The sequence below is a fragment of the Rhinolophus ferrumequinum genome, unplaced genomic scaffold (assembly GCF_004115265.2).
Source record: "Rhinolophus ferrumequinum isolate MPI-CBG mRhiFer1 unplaced genomic scaffold, mRhiFer1_v1.p scaffold_84_arrow_ctg1, whole genome shotgun sequence".
Lineage (NCBI taxonomy): Eukaryota > Metazoa > Chordata > Mammalia > Chiroptera > Rhinolophidae > Rhinolophus > Rhinolophus ferrumequinum.
In genome coordinates this window covers 1,799,467-1,819,098 of record NW_022680440.1, presented here as the reverse complement: position 1 = coordinate 1,819,098, position 19,632 = coordinate 1,799,467, and the positions used below count along the sequence as shown (strand labels likewise).

At 40.0% G+C, this 19,632-nt stretch overlaps 1 protein-coding gene across 1 annotated transcript in view; it reads left to right on the top strand.

Moving 5' to 3' along the window:
• Nucleotides 1-4,448: 4,448 nt before the first annotated feature.
• LOC117020066 (zinc finger protein-like) overlaps nucleotides 4,449-19,632 on the top strand; it is a 49,895-nt gene continuing 34,711 nt past the window's right edge. The window contains exons 1-2 of the mRNA XM_033102263.1: nucleotides 4,449-4,792; nucleotides 5,467-5,534. Of these exons, the coding sequence (XP_032958154.1) occupies nucleotides 4,449-4,792; nucleotides 5,467-5,534 (412 nt within the window). The remainder of the gene's footprint in view (nucleotides 4,793-5,466; nucleotides 5,535-19,632) is intronic.

Here is a 19,632-nt window from a genome sequence, read left to right as displayed (position 1 = left end):
GGGAGCAGAACAAAGTAGATGCTGGTTCCAGCACTGTCACTTCCTGACGGTGTAGACTTGAGTCTCATCTAGCCTGTTTGAGTCCCAGAGAGGTCTTTTTTCTCAAATAGGAACAATTTTAATAAGAATATCTCCCACACTCTATTTTGGGAAGAACCCTATGAGATTCTGAATGCAGAGGTATTTAATGCAGTGCCTGAAAGGCTTCAGACGAGATGCCTAAGCAAAGAATGAACAGGAGTTTTCCAGATGGAAAAAGGATAGGAAGACATTCCAAGACATGGTGGAAAGCGAGAGCAAAGCACGAAGCAGTACCGGGTGTGGGCTTGCCGACCTGGCATCGGAAGTTACACCACCAGGAGGAAGCCCACTGAGACATAGGCTTCTATCAGTAGGGATCCGGGGCTGCGTGGGCTCAGAAGTGTTTTGGTGAAGACGATGATGGTGAAGATGATGATGACTGAAAAAAAAGGAAAAGGAGGCTGAAAGCCCAAGAAGCAGACGGAGCAGAAGCAATGGAAAGAGAAGTAGAGGAAACTGCAGCAGCTGTTGCTGCTGCCAAGCATGCTCCCACCTCAGAACCTCTGCACAGGCTGTTCCCTCAGCCAGAAGTGCTCTTCCCCCAGGTGACAATGTGGATTTCTCTCACAGTACCCAGGTCTCTATTCAATGCCTTTTGATCAGAGGGATCTTTCTTGCCCAACTGATCCAAAACAGCTTCATCCTCATGACTGTATATTCCCTCTCTATTTTTTCTTACAGCACCGATGCCCACCTGACATACTTCACATTTCTTCATTTATTTCTTCATGTTACTCTCATCCCACCAGCAGCTGTACTGTTTTATTCACAGCCCCATCCCAAGGGTCTTAATCAGTGTCTACCACAGGCAAGGATTTTAATAATTGTCTCTCCATAAATGGATGGAAGACGGAGGAAGAGAAAAAGGAGGAGAAGGAGGAAGGTCATCACTGTCATTCAGCAGCCCACGTTGTGAAGATGTGATAGCCATCCAAACCAGACATCACTGATGCAAACAAACACACACGGGTTTCTGAAGGAGCTAAGTCTTCAGGAGGTGGTTCTAGTTCTGACAGAACACCTGAACCTCCAGGATGCTTGTATAAAATACCTATGTCAGGGCCCCACCCAGACCAGCTGCATCTGCAGCCCTGAGGGTGGGGCCTACACATCCATTTGCCAAGCTCCCCAGGATCTTCATGGGCAGCTGAGATTCATAACACATAACCAGACCTGGAAGGGAGGGGCCGGGTAGAGAGAAAGAAGGGCAAGCCTCAGGAATCAAGAGAGGTGGCTGGATGTCCAGCTCACAGGGCTGCCCCAGGTAACTGTGAAGTGTCCTCTGGCATCCCAGCCCTTTAAACACCCTTTCTGTCCAACACATGTTGGCCACCTCCTCTGCCCAGACATTTTTTTTTCATTAGGGAAGTAAATAACCTATCCAGAGACTGGAGAAATTGGGGCAATTCATCGCCCCATTGTCTGCACCCCCAAGACCACCATCTGTGAGATGGTTACTTTTACATGACAACTTAGGCTAGGCTGCTGGTAAGACATTTCTGTGTGTATCTGTGAAGATGTTTCCAGAAGACATTAGGATTTGAACTGGTGAACTGAGTTGTCAGATGGCCCTCCCCAATGTCCGTGGGCATCATCCAATCCGTGCGGATTCGAATAGAAGAAAAAGGTGGAAGAAGGCAGAATTTGCTCTTTCATCCTTTCCTGCCCTCGGACATCAGCACTTCTGATTCTCGGGCTTTTGGACTCAGATTGGGACTTATACCATCAGCCCCCCTGTTCTCCATCAGGCCTTCAGATTCAGACTGAATTACACCACCAGTTTTCCTGGGTCTCCAGCTTGCATACAGCAGATTGTGAGATTTCCTGGCTGCCGTAACCTCATGAGCCAATTCCTAGAATAGATCTCCTCTACACATATCTCCTTGGAGAAGATACACACTCTCTCTGGAGAACCCTGATTAGTATAATCTGCACAGCCCTGGAAGGAGAAGGAAGCACTGGTCCCAGTGGGCATTTCCTTGAGCCCCTCAGGCAAGGCAGGCCTGGGTTAAGCTTGTGGGCACACCACCAGCGTTCAGAGCAGAAGCACTCTTTCCTCTACCTTCTGGCACCTTCCCAGCCGCTCTGCCCTGAGTAAAGGAGAAACAGAAGCTGTTTAACTTGTTCTTGTCTCTCTCTAAAGTAGAAACATTCAATCCACAGAAATGAGTCTGACTGCCTGGTTTGGGCACAGACAGAGGTCCAGGGGATGGCTGGGGAAAGAGAGAACAGTGAGGGTCCCAGCAGTCCAGGAGGGCTTCCCGGAAGAGGGGGCACTTATGCTGTGATAAGGAGGGATGGGGAGGGTACTTTAGGGGTAACTCCTTGCCTGCACTGCATCCTTTAATTGAAGCCCAACTTGTGTACTCATGCAAATTGTCCTTCCATTTCTCTCATGTGGGTGGGGAAATAGGAGGGGCCCTCTCCTGTGGGCAAGCAGCCCCCTTTCTCCCTGCCCACCTTCAGTGTGCACCCCTCTTTCTGAGGCTGAGAGGCTGCTCCGTTCCCTCACAGCCACTGCCTGCAGCACTTCTTCATTCACCCCCACTCGCTCCTCTCCCCGATTTGCCCTTTAAATTGCTAGTTCTTCAAAAGTGTCATGTTCTTTCCTGCTTCAGTACCTTCGAACACGTTGTTCCCTCTGCCTGGACTTCTCTTTTCACTTCCTTTTCTAGGTAGCAATGACACACTCTCCAGGTCTTTGGAGAAGGCTTCCAGGTGCCCCGATATGTCAGCACACCCTCTGCAAAGCCTGTGACGTGTGCACCTCCCTTCCGTGGGCCCTGAGCAGTCAGCTTTGTACTGCTTCCTGGGTACTGAGCAGTCTCTGGAGATGGACACTGGGCTCTGCATTCCCTGCTGTGTCCCACAGTCCCCAACACGCAGCAGGTACTCAAGAATAAGTCAACTACTGGTGGGTCTAAAAGGGCTCAAGCCTGGGAGAAAGATGAGCACTGACAAGGCTACAGGCTTAGGGGCCAATAAAGACTTTGAGGCCAGGAGAACAGCAGGTCCAAAGGTCCTGCAGGGGGGCAGTTTTGCTGAAAAACAGCAGATGAGTGCAGGGTGGTGTGGACAAAGTAGGCAGGATCAGGCCACATGGGTGTTGGAGAGCTGGCCAGCTGGCTCTTCATTCCAAAAACAGGGGAGAGAAGCCTAAAGTGTATCAAGCCAATGCGGTGACCTAGGCAGTTTTGAATTTTGCAGCCTTTCTCTGCCCTCAGTGTGGGAAATACTGGAGGAGGGAGCATGGATGAATGGACCCCCCAGACATCGCTACAGTAGTCCAAGGGAGAGTACACAGACTCTTGGCGGGCCATGATGGCGACGCACCTCTGTGGTCTGCTCTGTTCAAGAGTTTTCCATGTGTCAGGCCATTCATCCCCCAATTAACCCGAGATGAGGACACTGAGGCATGGGTGTTTTAGAACCTGTCCAAATAAGGCTGGTTAGTGGTAGGGCCTGGATTCCCCTGCATCTCAGGGTGGCTGTGCCACTGTGCAGCCTCCCACTGGGCCCTCAGCATCAGAGAGGGAGGAAAATGCCAGACCCAGCAGCTTGCAGAAGGAAACAGATTAGACAGGGCTGAGGGAGAGGGAGACGGAGGATTTTAGAAGAAAATCTGAAGCAAATGAGGAAAAATGGTAAGATTTGCTAAAATTAGATGACACATTCAGTGTGTGTGTTTGTGTGTCTGTGTGTGTGTGTGTGTGTGTGTGTGTGTCTACACACATACCACCACCACCACACACCATATTGTTGTTGCCTGCCAGGTTTCATGACTTGGAGGCCATCAGGCGTCTTGTCAATAGCTGTTTCCATGTCTTCTGGGGACCAGACACCAGATGAAAGCAGGTTGAGGAATGCGTGAAATTTGAGAACACAGAGACAGACATTCGAGACTATTCTTTTGAGAAATTCAACCATAAAGGGGAGGGGAGAGAAAGGTCAGTTGCTAGTGATGTGTGTAAAATAGAGATTTCCTTTTAACTTTAAAAAATGAGACATTACAGACATACTTGAAGTCTCCTGTAGGTTCTCCTCAATCTCACTCCCTTTCTGCCCCCCCAACAGTAATCGCTATCAGGAACTTGCTGCTTGTCATCGTCATGTTTTCATGTCTTTGCTAGATATTTATTCATCCAGAAAATTTTAATGTATCATTTTGCTGGGTTTTCATCTGTATAACTGGTCTCATACTGCCTGTATCTTTCTGGAAAATCTCCTTTTCCCCACATGATGATTATAAGATTTAGCAAAGTTGTTAGTGTGAATCTATTTTAACTTCTCTACAGCATTCTGCTATGTGTGCTTCCCAATTTATATGCCTGTTTATTGCTGATGTGTGAGGCTTCGCTCTCGCAAAGATGCTGCAGAGAATAGCTTTGTGCTGTGCTGCCTGCCTGGTGCCCATGACTGCTGTTTCTCCAGAGCAGAGACCTGTTGTGAGATGCCTGGGCTACAAGCATCTTCCTCCTTATGGGCATTGCCAGAGAGCATGCCAGCTTTCACTCTGCCAGCAGTGTGAAGTCCCCCATTCCCTCCTGCCCTCGGTATTGCCAGACTACCAGGAGGCAAGATTTGAGACTGCTGAATCTCCAACTGAAAGGAGCAGGAAGCATGTGTTTGAGTGGGAGATGGGAAGACCAAAGCTGGTCCCAGGGAGACATATGTCCCTGGAGAATGGTCTACAGGTTGATGCAAGTGTCCCGTAGGATGCTTCCCTTCCTGCCTGGCGCAATGATCTGATACCAGACTTGCCGACTGTACATGACCGAATTCCTAGCCCCTCCACGCTGACCCCCTCCTGCTCCCTCTGCACTGGGTCCACCCCCTATCAAGGCACTGGCCATACTGCATAATTGCAGGGTGTCTATTTGCCTGTTTTCCCCACAGGACCCCAAGCTTCCTGAGACAGGGACTGTGTTACTCATCTCAACCCTCAGAACTTTGAAAAGGCCTGACACATAATTGGTACTCAATAATTTTTGAATTGCTCTAAATTGTACTATTGTAGCTTCCACCTGTCATATCTCCTAAGTGAGCTGAAAAGAGGGTCCTCTAGTTTCAGATACATGCACGCTTTAAGGGGAAGGAGCATGGGGAAGCCAGGAAGAAGGGACCAAACAGAGTGACATTGAATGGCAGGCCAAGAAATTTCACTTTGGGGGCTTCTCCTTCCCCTAGCCTTCCCCTGCTCTACCTTCTCTGGGCCTCAGCAAACTCAGAACCACTTCCTTTCCCATTTCTCTCCTTACCAACTTGTAAAATAAATTTATATGCAGTAGCCTTTTTTTGTAAGAAACTGATCTTAGTTCTCTATCCCTATTCAGAAAATTCCAACTTTAATGCATACTGCTTCCAATTTTATTCTATAATTCTCAGATACAAGGAATGGTCCTACGACCAGGAAAGGGAGGAAGAGAACCCCAAGACAAGCATACATGAAACAGGTTCAAATGTCTAAACTACAACAGTACGTACTGGGAAAATAGCATTAGCAGCAAGAAGTTTAAGAAAGTCTTGGGCAGATGACATAAAATTGATGAGTGAAATGAGGAAAGCAGAATTCCCCAGTTCCTATTCACTTTTGCCATGCCAGGAAAATGATCTCAGGAGTAAAGGGGTAGAAGGAAAGCCTACATGAGTCAGGAGACCTACTCAGAGTCACCCTTTTTAATGGATCACTCATAAATATGGCCAGAGGAGGCTTCTGGCAAGTGTCTCCAGGCCCCATCCTTCACCTTGTTCTCTTAGCCACTGAATCATTGAAGACTTATATGAAGTCACCCAAAACTGCTTTCAAGAAATCTATAAGGGATGAGCTGGAGCTGGTGTTGTGGGTATATAAAGATTAAAGAAAGAGGGTGGCAGCTATATGTAGGAAAGAGAGTTACAGGACTAGAACCTGGAACACTGGAAGATGGATGAATTTGAATGGACTGAAAGTCAGCTGGACTGATCAAGAGAGCCATGAAGAGATCGCAGAGAAAGTCTAAGTGACAAATCCCCTTTGACAAGTCCTTCCACCTCTGATAACCTGAGGACAAAACAAAGAAAGGATATGCTAGGAGTTGCTGAGTAGAAGCTGACATTGATAGGAAAACCCATGGCAGCATTACGGAGGAACACAAGGTGAGTAAATTGGCAGGTGTAAGAACCAAAAGTACTGGTTATTTCCATGAGCCTGGAGGGCTAGCAAAGAGCTTGGTACAGGGCAGGATTTCCTGAAGCTTTGAGGGGACAGTCCAGTGAGTGGTTGAAGAAATCCAGGCTGTCTCTGCAGGTCCTCTAACTCTGAGCTTTGTTAGAGCATGGATGTGTCAACAGAGCTCATCAGATCCACAGAAGGAAAGCATATGGTGGAAGACAGAATGGAAACCCAAAATGACTATGATATGCTAGAGAAATAGGCTACATCCAGTTAGGATAGCAGTCTTTAAGGATAAATATCAAATGTCGTTGGGGCTAAAATCTAACTGCATGAGTAAAAACTGGGAGAGATACAGTTTAGCAGCAGTATGTTTGATACTTCATGTTTTTCTTCAAGAAGTCAGCAGAAATTTTGATTCCACAAAGATTAGCACAAACCTGGGCTGCTGTAGTCTTGATAGAGAGCATGGGTCAGCCCTCATCTGGGAATCCCACCTGTTAGAGGGACTTGAGCAGAGGAGATGTGGTGGAGTGTGACTGTGGGCCAGGATATCCTGTCGCATGAAGAAAAGTCAAAACACCAGGGAGGTTTCATTTGAAGGCAAGAAGACTCAGAGAGGATGTAAGAGCTAGCTTCACATACATGAAGGATACACTGGTAACAGGGATTCAGACTAGCAGGTCCTGTCCCAAGACCTAGAGTGAGAACCAAAGAGTGGGAGCCAGAGGAAGCAGCCTTCAACCCAAAGAAAGAAGCCCCTATGATCCCTGAGAGCTGCTTGAAAGGGAAAAGCTGTCTCAGTCGACAGTGTGTCCACTGGTAAAGGACAGTTTTCAGGAGACACTGCAGAGGGAATCGGATGGGGCTGGGCCACAGGAACAACTATTTTACTTCCAACTCCAAGGGTAGAGTTCAGTCCTCTGAAAAATTCTCCCCAAATACATAAGAATGATGTTCATTCCTTGATGATGACAGACATATTAGGCTACATTATTTGTAATAATGAGTTGACAGAAATGTTATTTAAAATAATTTCCATTTGTATAACATCCTTAATTCATTTCACTAGGGGTTAAAAAGCAGAGGAGAATAAAAATGTGTTGTTTCATGGAAGGTGCTGCAGCTACACCTTTTTAAAACTTAATCCTAAACAACAGCCTTACAAGAAAAATATTTCTATTTGCCTTTCTGAGACTGGAAAACGGTGGCTCATAGAGGTTATATAATTTAAATGAGATTGAGCAGGATATAAATGAGAGATCAAAGATTAAAAATTAACTTCATGAGATTTAAAGCTTCTGATTGGGGTATAAATTGTTCACACTTTACAAACAAAAAAATAAGAATCATTTGTGAAACCACAACTTTTCTTGAATAAATGAAATCTGCGATTGCGGACAAAACAACAAACCCAAAATCAAAGAAAAAGCAAACACCTCCAAGGAGAGATGAGACACAAGCACTGTTTTATTTGCAACAGAAAATGGACACCATTAAAAATGTTCAATGAATTACTAAAGGGTGATTGTAAACTAATGTGACAACCCCCTGTAAAAACAAGATAATGGTAGAAGAATTTGAAGTCAATATTACACTGAGATGACCACAACAATAAGGAAACCCAAACATAGCTCTATAACTAGATTGACACAAATCTCCATATTAAAAACTCAAAAAAAAAGAGGAGAGCATATTCATTTCCAGGCATTAACACTAGTTACATCAATCTCCACTGTCCTATAAAAGATGTCACCTTTCAAATAAAAAGTACAAGACCCACAGATAAGCAACGGAGATGGGGGAAAAAAGAAAAAAAATATCAACATGATCATATTTCAATATGACACAAATATCAAAACTATCATAGGGAAATTTTAAATAATCATAATTAGTATATTAAAAACTCAAGTGGAAAGGTTGAAAGCATGTAATCAGATGGGGCATTTCAACAGCATTAAAACTGTAAGAAAAAAGCAAATGGGAATACTAAAAATTAAAAATATGGTAAAAGAGTTGAAAAATCCTTAAATTAGTTCAACAAAAAATCAATGCAGCTGAGGAAATAATCAGTAAACTTGAAGATAAGTCAATATAAATTATGCAGACTAAAGCACAAGAAGGAAAAATAGTGAAAACAAAAGAGAGAGAGAAAGAGAGAGCATCCAAAAACCATAGGATACTATCAAACAATCTAACATACATGCATTTGGAATCCCAGAAATAGAATAGAGAGGAACAGGGCAGAAAACATATTTTAAAAAATAATGATCAAGAATTCTCCAAAATTAATTAATTCTAAAAGAACACCAAACATAATAAATAAACCTACCCACCCTTAAAAATATTTAAACATGTTATATTTGAACTGCTGAAAACCAAAAATAAAGAAAAAATCCTGAGGTCAGCCACAGAGTAGGGTGAAAACTACAAACAGAGAAAAATATTAGAATTACAGAAGTTTTTATCAGAAACTGTACAAGCCAGAACAATAGAGTGACATATTTAAAGGGTTGAAAGTAAAAAAGTCAACTATATATCTAATAAAACATCTTTTTTCAAATGAAAGAAAATTATATATATGTATATTATATGTATATTATATGTATATATGTATATTATATATGTATACTATATATAGTATATATATGTATATATACTATATATATGTATATTATATTATATGTATATATGTATATTATATATATGTATACATATTTATAATTTTCTTTCATTTCTTTCATTATATATATTACACACACACACACACACACACACACACACACACACACATATAATACCCAGTACACCTGTCCTAAAAGAAATGTAAAAGGAAGTTCTTCAGATGAAAGAAACATAACACAAAAAAACTGGATCTACACAAATAAATGAAAGTACTGGGAATGTCATAAATAAAGTGTCATAAAATTTATACTGTTCTAAAAGTTAACTTATGTATAAACCAGACTCAACGAAATTTTTCTGTAAGCATCAAATAACTGTTTTAGGCTTTGTGAACCAAATATGATCTCTGTCACATATTCTTTGCTTTTTGATGTTATTTTTTGTTTGTTATATTTTGGTTTGTGTTTTTTTACAATTGTTTAAAATGTAAGAACCATTGTTAGCTTGCAGATTATAAAAAAAAAAAAAAAAGGAAAGAAAAACGGCTTCAGAAGTGTCACTTTTGAGAAAATGGAATAAACCAATGTTTCCCTATTCTCCACACTAGGTATTACTAAACTCCCTGGACATTATATGCAAAATAAGTGTTAGAAGACTCTGGAAAGCGAAGAAAAGAGATAAAGAGAAGAAAAAAGTTCCCCCAAAAAGACATAGTGAGATATCTCTTTTTTGTTTTTCTTTTTGCTTCACATATACCAAACGTATAGTAGAAGAAACTGGCAACCAGAAACAAATAAGCACATATTTTTAAAACTCCCAGCAAAAGTCTGCTTTCTCTTTACTACTTCCTCAAAGGCCAGCAGCAAAGGGGTTGCCCAACAAGACAGAAAACCTTTAGACAATAACCACCATGACTCAACTCCAGCCACACACTTCAAGAGAAGTGTAGCCCCACACCCATGGACAAGGGCCAGTAGAGAGCCTGGACTTGAACCCAGCTAAAATGAGACACTCTAACCTCCTGTCAGAGGGCTGTCTGAGAAGGCCGAATCTGACCCTGGGGATTTCATTGCCCTGAGCAGTAAGGTCTCACTACAGTGGCAGTGAAGACTATGTGGGAGACTGGACTTCTGCCCTTTATTGACAGAAACTAGGTGCCCTTCCCCATCCTCTGTGGTATATCAAAGGTGGTCTAGTGGAGAGTCATAACTTTTACCACTTCCCAAAAATAATGAGAACAGCACCCATGCTTTCAGTGAGGGCCATGTTGGGAGCAGTACTCCACCAGTCAGGGTGGTATCAACAAAGGCCTAGTGAAGAGACACAATACCATTCCCTACCCAGGAGTGATGAGGAGCCTCTTCCCCTCCAGGGTGTCAAATGAGGTTGGTAGTACACCTGGACTTCTACCCTCATTTATTAGTAATGAGATGACACCATTCTTCCATACCCTGATGGAGTAGTGTCACAAGAGCTCAATAAAAACAAGAGGTTTGCATAATATTCAGAGTTTCACAACATAATACCAAATATTTTTAGGTTTCAATTGGAAATCACTTGTCAGAACAAGAACAAGTAAAATTTCAAGTTGAATAAAAAGAGGCAAGTAAAAGACAAAAAAATCAAACCTTTAGATGACAAAGATTTTTAAATTATCTTACAAAGATTTTAAAGTGGCTATCATAGAAATTTCTGGTCAAGATGGCACAGTAGGTAAATGCTGTGCTTACCTTCTCTCATGACCACATCAAAATAACAACTAAACTACAAACAATCATCATTGAGAATCACCTAAAATCTTGCTGAAGTCCTACAACTAAGGATATGCAGAAGAAGACACCTCAAGACTGGTAGGAAGGGCAGAGATGCAGAACAAGCTTGTCCTATACCCATGTGTGACTGTTAAGAATTGGGAGGGATATCTCAGCAGCAGATGTGCCCCCTCCCCCAGAGAAGTGAGGGTTCCCAGCTCCTACCCAGCCCAGGGTTTCAGTGCTGGGGAGAGAAGTCCCCTTAATTTCTGGTTGTAAAAACCAGTGGAGATTGTGACTGAGTGATACTCCAGGGTGGTTGGAGTCCTAAGTGTTCCTCTTAAAGGAAGCACACAAGGACTTACTCACCTACGGAATCACTGGCTCTGAGCTCGAGCTCTGGGGAAGCTGCTGGAGAGTCAGCAGGGACATACGGTGGGGAACTGATTTGTCTGGCTTCAGGATCGGGGCAGGAGGACCAGCATTCTTCTGGATGGAGGAGCTGGCAGAAGCCATTGTTTCTTTGTTGAGCCCTCCCTCTTCCCAGCATGCAGATGTACGCAGCCGACATATCTGAGTTTCCATCAATAACTGTTCCTTTGCCAGCCTTAGTAATTCAAGACCCCGCCCCACCCAACTTTCAGGCACACACAAGCTGCTTCCAGTGTCTTTTTTGTACATATCACCTGCCTTGGCTCATGCTGCAGACTTTCCTAGGGTCTTTCAAAGGTTCACAGAACCCAGACAAGCAGCATCTGGCTTGAGCACATCCCATAACTCTGGCTGAGCAGCCCTAAGCCTGACATTAGTGGCAGCTGGTCTTGGTTCACAGCTTGGTCTCTCGGGGCATTTCCAAGCACAGTGCATGTGGTGGGCATCTGTGGATTTCTTTGTGGCTCCTGCTTGGTGGCCCCCAGTAGGGCATGGCTGCAGCTGAACTTGACCTGTGGTGTGTCACCTCCCAGGTGGTCCTGGGGCTAGTGTCCCCAGTGGCCAGATTCAAAACAAGTTGGACCATCACCCAGCCACATCCAAGGATGACACATCCAAGGGGTGAATTGGGCAGGCACCAGAGCCCTGCTGAGGCAGATCCTCCTCTGTAGGGTCAACCTCTGCACCACAACTTCTCCACTGTAGGAGTTGCCAGTCCTCACAACCAATGAGCCTGAGGGTCAATCCCTCCCATTGATGTGCAAATAGCAACCAAGGATCAACTACAAGAGGAGAGCATACCCAACCCACACAAGGGACACACTTGGAATGTGTGGCTCAAGTGACCAGGAAGACTGCACCACTGAACTCCACAGCACACCTATGACATAAGGCCAATCTACTAAGACTGGAAGACATAGTAACCCTACCTAATACATAGAAACAAACACAGAGAGATAGCCAAAATGGAAAGACAAAGAAACATGTCCCAAATAAAAGAACAGAACAAAGCCCCAGAAAATGAACTAAACAAAATGGAAACAAGTAATCTACCAGGAGCAGAGTTCCAAACACTGGTTATAAGGATGCTCATGATCTCAGGGAGAACTTCAACAAAGAGATAGGAAACATAATAATGGAGATAGAAAACATTTAAAAAACAGTCAGAAATGAAGAATACAATAATAGAAATGAATAATACATTGCAGGGAATCAACAATAGATTAGACGAAACAGAGAATCAAATCAGTGATTTAGAAGACAAGGTAGCAGAAAACATCCAATCAGAACAGCAAAAAGAAAAATAGAATCCAAAAAATTTGAGGTGAGTTTAAGGGGCCTCTGGGACAACGTCTACCAACTTTCACATTCTAGGGGTACCAGAAGGAAAAGAGAGACAGTGAGGAATTGAAAACTTATTTGACAAAAACTTCCCTAATCTGGTGAAGGAAAGAAATGAACAAGCCCAGGAAGCACAGAGAGTTTCAAACAAGATGAACCCAAAGAGGCCAAAAACAAGACACATCATAATTAAAATGCCAAAGGTGAAAGACAAAGAGAACCTTAAAAGCAACAAGAGAAAAACAGTTAGCTACCTACAAGGGAGCTCCCATAAGACTATCAACTGATTTCTCATCAGAAACTTTGCAGGCCAGAAGGCATTGACAAAAAATATTCAAAGTGATGAAAAGCAAGGACGTACAACTAAGGTTACTCTACCCAGCAAAACTGTCATTTAGAATTGAAGGACAAATAAAGAGCTCCCAGACAAGAAAAAGCTAAAGGGGTTCATCACCACCAAACCAGTATTACAAGGAATCTTAGAGGGACTTCTTAAGGATGAAAAATAAAAAATAATAATATATACCACATCTTCTTTATCTAATCATTTATCAAAGGACACTTTGGTTGTTTCCATGTCTTAGCCACCATAAATAATGCTGCAATGAACATTGGAGTACATACATCTCTACGGACAAATGTTTTCAGAATTTTTGGGTAGATACCCAGGAGAGGGATTGATAGAGCATATGGTAAATCTGTTCTTATTTTTTAAAGGAACATCTATACTGTTTTCCATAGGGGCTGTACCAATTTACATTCCCACCAACATATTACTGTGCCATAAGAAAAGATGAAACACTGCCATTTGTGACAACATGGATGGATCTTGAGATTGTTATGTCCTCTACGGACAAATGTTTTCAGAATTTTTGGGTAGATACCCAGGAGAGGGATTGATAGAGCATATGGTAAATCTGTTCTTATTTTTTAAAGGAACATCTATACTGTTTTCCATAGGGGCTGTACCAATTTACATTCCCACCAACATATTACTGTGCCATAAGAAAAGATGAAACACTGCCATTTGTGACAACATGGATGGATCTTGAGATTGTTATGTTAAGTGAAATAAGTCAGACAGAAAAAGTCGAGAACCATATGACTTCACTCATATGTGGAACATAAAATTAAAAGCAACAAAGGAACAAGACAAACATAAAAAAACCAAAAACTCATAGGCACAAACAACAGTTTAGTGGTTACCAGAGGGTAAGGGGAGAGAAGGGATGGTAAAAGAGGATAAAGGGGGTCAAATACATGGTGAGAACTGACTCTGGGTGGTGAGCACTCAAAGTGATATATACCAGGAGTGCCAAAAAAATGTATACACATTTTAAGAGATGTTATTTATGTATTGTTTTTTGAAGTTGAATTGAATTATGGTAGCAATGTATAGTATGATGTTTGCTCAAAAGATGGTATTAATCAAATGAATGCTAGAGTCACCATGCGACAGGCAGGACAGTCAAAGAAAATGGCAGAAGCATGGTTGTCCTTCAAGGAACACAAGCCCATTTTGAAGTGGTATTTGAAATTCGAGAACGTTGTGGAAGTATGATAACAGAGGCATGAGTATGTAACAGAACCTTCAACAAGCCTAACAATTGCACACATTCATGATAAGCTTGAGATGCATGGTACAGTGTGTTGTGCACAAGGGAAGACCTGAGAGGCCTCACACAGGAACAAGTCTGCTTCTTCTGCTATGGTGTTGGAACAGTTTACACGTTTGCCACAGAAGTCTACCAAACAATGTTCACTGTAATCAGAAGTGTCTGGACACTGATGGTAACCACTTTGAGCACCTCTTGTAATAGCAGAAGTCAAACGTGACTTGTATTCATCTTTTGTTATCGGTATATATTGATACAGTTTTTTCCTTCCTTAAAATGTGTATACATTTTTTTGGCACCCTCTGCAGATGATGTATTATAGAATAGTACACTTGAAATCTATGTAATTTTATTAACCACTGTCACCCCATTAAATTCAATTAAAAATTTTAAAAAATACGAATAATAAAATGGCAATAACTACATGCCTGTCAACAATTACTTTCAATGTAAGCAGATTAAATGCTCCAATCAAAAGATAGGGAGGCTGAATTGATAAGAAAATAAGACCCTTACATATGCTGCCTACAATACGACTCACTTCAGACGGAAAGACACACAAAGACTGAATGTAAAGGTATGGAAAAAGAAATTTCATGAAAATGGAAACAAACGAAAAAATGGGGTTGCAATATTTATACCAGATAAAAAAGACTTTAGAACAAAGACTATAACAAGAGACAAAGAAGGACCTAATAGTCCCACTTCTGGTTATTTATCCAAACAAACCCAAAATGCTACTTCGAGGGGATGTGCTCATCCATATGTTCATTGCAGCATTGTTTGCAATAGCCAACAAATGAAAGCAACCTGGGTGTCCCTGAATGGTGAATGGACAAAGAAGAGGTTGTACATATATACAATAGTGGAATATTACTCAGCCATAAAAAGAAGGAACTCTTGTCATCTGTGACAACATGGATGGGCCTAGAGGGTATTGTGCTGAGGATAGTAAGTCTGACAGAGAAAGACAAATGTCATATAACTTCACTTATATGTGGAAGCTAAAGAACAAAATAAGCAAATAAATGAAACAGAAACAAACTCATAGATGCAGAGAACATTTTGATGGCTGTCAGATAGTAAGGGTATCGGGGGTGGGTGAAAGAGGAGGGGAATGAGAAGTATAAATTGGTTGTTGCACAGGAGTCAGGGGGATGTAGAGTATAGCATCAAGAATATAATCAATAATATTGTAATGACTATGTATGGTGTCAGATGGGTACTAGATCTAATGGGGTGATAGATGGGAGAGGGCTGGGAAGCTGGGTGAAAAAAAATGAAGACATTAAGAAGTACAAATTGGTAATTACAAAGTAGTTATGGGGATGTAAAGTGTATGGAGTATAATCAAAAATATGGTAATAACTATGTATAGTGCTTAGTGAGTACTAGTCAGGGGGATCACTTCCTAAATTACATAAATGTCTAACCACTATGCTGTACACCTGAAATTAATATAAAATAATATTGAATGTCAACGCTAATTGAAAATTTTTAAAAGGGGAGAAAAGATAAAGAAGAATAAGGGGTTCAAAGTTCCAGATATAAAACAAATAAGTCTTGGGAATGTAATATACAGCATAGAGAATATAGTCAATAATATCGTGATAGCTTGGTATAGTGCCAGATGGTTGCTGGACTTATCATGGTGATCACTTTTTTAGCATAGGTAATATAATCAATAATGTGGTACTAACTCTGTGTAATGCCAGGAGGGTATTGTTGAATAACTATGATGTATACCTGAAACTAATATATTGTACGTTAGCTATATTTTAATAAAACATCTTAAAAATATAAAATAAAATAAAGTGCCTATCAAAAAAATATAATTCAACGAGTAATTATAAACCTCCTTGAAACAAATGAAAAACATAGAAAGTTTCAGCAGAAATAAAAGAAATAAAGAACTGAAGAGGAATTATAGAATTGAAAAATACAATACCCTAAATAATAAAATTAGTGGGTATGCAGCACAGCACAATAGAGGGAACAGTGGAAAGAATCATTGCACCTAAAGGTAAAACAATAGAAATTGCCCAATCAGAACAACAGAGAAAAAGCAGACTGAAAAAAAATGAAACGAGGCATACAATATTATTTTTAAAAATCTGATATTCATGTCATTAAAGCCTGAAAGAAGAAACAAAAGAGAATGAGGTTGAAAAAGTTGAAGAAATAATGGCTGAAATTCTACAAAGTTAGAAAAAAAAAAAGATTCAAGAAGCTCAGAGAATCCCAAACAGGATAATATCAAAGAAATTCACTCCAAAACGTATCATAGTCAAATTTTTGGGAAATGAAGACAAAGAAAAAAAAATTGAAACGAGCATTTTCTCTTACCAATAAGAGAAAAACAATTCAAATGACTGCATATTTCTCATAAGAAACCAGGGACAGAGTATGGTAGTATATTTTCCAAGTGATGAAAGAAAAAATCCAGAATTATATATCCAGAGAAGATATCCTTCAGCAATGTAAGGAAAATCAGACATTCTCAGATGATGGAAAACTCAGAGATTTGTCATCAATAGTTCTATCTAAAACGGATGGCTAACCGCCATTAAGTAAACAGAATGGAAGTGCTAAAAGAAGGACTTTTGAAACATTAAGATGGAAGAAAACACAAAGGAAAGAATCAAAACAGTGGTAAGTACAATACATTTTTCTTCTCTTTTTAAATATTCTAAATTATGTTTGACAATTGAGGCAAAAACTATAACATTGTCTCTTGTGGTTTTAAATGTGCATAGAGAAAATATGTAATACAATAATGCTATAAACTTGAGAAGGTAAAAGAACCTAAAAGGTTTCTATACTTCACTCAAACAGGTAAAGTGTGGACAACTGTAGGTTGTGATAAGTTATGTATATAGCATAAGGAAAATAGTTAATGGTATCATAACAGTTATATAAGATGTCAGAGAGGCAGTAGCTTGGGGGAGAGGAGTTATCACTTTGTGAGGGGGTGTAAATGTCTAACTATCATGTTGCTTTGTACACCTGAAACTAATAATAAAAAAAAAAATAGACACAGAGATACAGAGAAAAAAAAATGATGGTTGCTAGATGGGACAGATTTGAGGGGATGGGGAGAAGGTGAAGGGCTTAGAAAGTGCAAATTACTAGTCATAAAATAGTCACAGGGATGTGAAATACACTATGGGGAATATAAAGAGTAATGTTGTAATTATAGATATAGCACTAAAATATCTATCCAAAGATACACGCTCAAAAAAAAAAAAAAACGCCAACAAAACACTATAGGTAAATTAAATTGAAATTCTAAAAAAAAGTTCATGTAACCCACAAGGAAAAAGAGAATAAAGGGAACAAACAAAAAACAAAAATTAACCTGAAATCTACGTAACTTTACTAACAATTGTCCCCCCAATAAACTTTAATTTAAAAAAAAAATTAAAATAGACTTAAACCTTAAAATATCAATAATTACATTAAATGTATATATTTTAAATTCATCAATTAAAAGGCAGATATTTACAGAGGGAATAAAAGAGTAACCCAATTTTATGTTGTCAACAAATAATTCACTTAAATTATAATTGTAAGAGGAGGTTGATATTAAAAAAATAGAAATCATAAGGTAGTTCTGTTTTTAATTTTTTGAGGAACCTCCATACTGTTTTCTTTTTTTGTTTGTTTTTTTTTGTTGTTGTTGTTGTTTTAAATTAAAATTTACTGGGGTGACAATTGTTGTAAAGTTACATAGATTTCAGATGTACAATTCTGTATTACATCATCTATAAATCCCATTGTTACTGTTTTCCATAGCAACTGCACCAATTTGCAATTCCACCAACAGTACACAAGGGTTCCCTTTTCTCCACATCTTTGCCAATACTTGCTAGTTGATTTATTGACGATAGTCATTCTGACAGGAGTGAGGTGATATCTCATTGTGGTTTTATTTGCATTTCTCTGATGATCACTGACGCTGAGCATCTTTTCATACGTCTGTTGGTCATCTGTATGTCCTCTTTAGAAAAATGGCTCTTCATGTTCTCTGCCCATTTTTTAACTGGATTGTTTGCTTTTTGGTATTGAGTTGTATGAGTTTCTTTATAAATTTTGTATATTAACCACTTATCAGTTGTATCATTAGCAAATATGTTCTCCTGTTCAGTAATTTTACTCCTGGGTATTTATCCAAAGAAATCCAAAATACTAATTTAAAAAAGTATATGCACCCCTATGTTTATTGCAGCGCTATTCACAATAGCCAATATTCACAATATGGATTCAACTGAAATGCCCATCAGTAGACGATTGAATAAAGAAATTGTGGTACATTTATACAACGTAGTATTACTCTGCCATAAAAGTGGATGGACCTAGAGAACATTATGCTAAGTGAAATAAGTCAGACTGAGAATGATCTCATACCATATGATCTCACTTATATGTGGAATCTAAATAACAGAATAAATGAGCAAACAAAATAAATAGACACAGGAGGTGGAGTATAGTATAAGGAAGATAGTCAATGGTATCGTAACAGTTATATAAGATGTCAGAGGGGTAGTAGGTTGGGGGAGGGAGGTTACCACTTTGTGAGAGGTGTAAATCTCTAAGCATTATGTTGTTTTATACAGATGAAACTAATGAAAAATATAAAGAAAAAATGAAATAAAAATAAAAAGATAAGAAAAGATATGCCATGAAAACTTTAATGAACAGAAAAAATGAGTGACAATATTTAACCACACAAAGTAACCTTCAGAGCAAAGAAAATTACCAGAGACAGAGAGGGACATTAATACAATCATAAAGGGTCAATCCACCAAGAAGATGTAGGAATCCTAACTGTGTCCTTATTAAACAAAGAGCTGCAAGATATTTAAGGCAAATATTGACAAACTGAAATGAGAAATAGACAAATCCTTAATTTTTAAGTTGTATACTTCAACACCCATCTCTCAAGAAATGAGAGAGCAACTAGACACAAAATCAGCAAGGAATAGAAGTCAGCAGAACTACCAACCAAAAGCATTTCATCAAAATGCATAGAAGCCTCCACCCAACAACAGCAGAGTACTATGTACCAACTTGGATGAATATCCAGAGATTTATGCTCAGTTAAAAAAAGAAAATTAGATACTGTATGTTCCACTTATTTAACATTCTTGAAATTACAAAACTACAGAAGTGGAGAACAGGGTTTGTCAGGTGTTAGGATGGGGTGAGATTCTCAGGAGGGAAAGCAGTTCTGCCCTAACCCACACCTCCTTTCTCGGCACTGCCTCCTTCCACATCATGGTATACATGGGACAGACAAGGACTACTCTCAACAGAACCAAAACTTGTCTCTGGCCAAAGAGAATCTCTAAAGAGATGTCTCTAGAAATAGAATAAAGAATGGTTTGATTTCAGCATACAAGCATTTCAATAAATTAATTTCCATGAAAATAATAAAAGTTAAGATTTAAAAAAAAATTATCAGTGTGCCCTGGGAAGTAGATTGATGTGGTACATTTATACAATGGAGTATTACGCAGCCATAAAGAAGAAAGAAATCTTACCATTTGTAACAACATGGATGGACCTAGAGAACATTATGTTAAGTGAAATAAGTCAGACAGAGAAAGATAAGTACCATATGATCTCACTTATT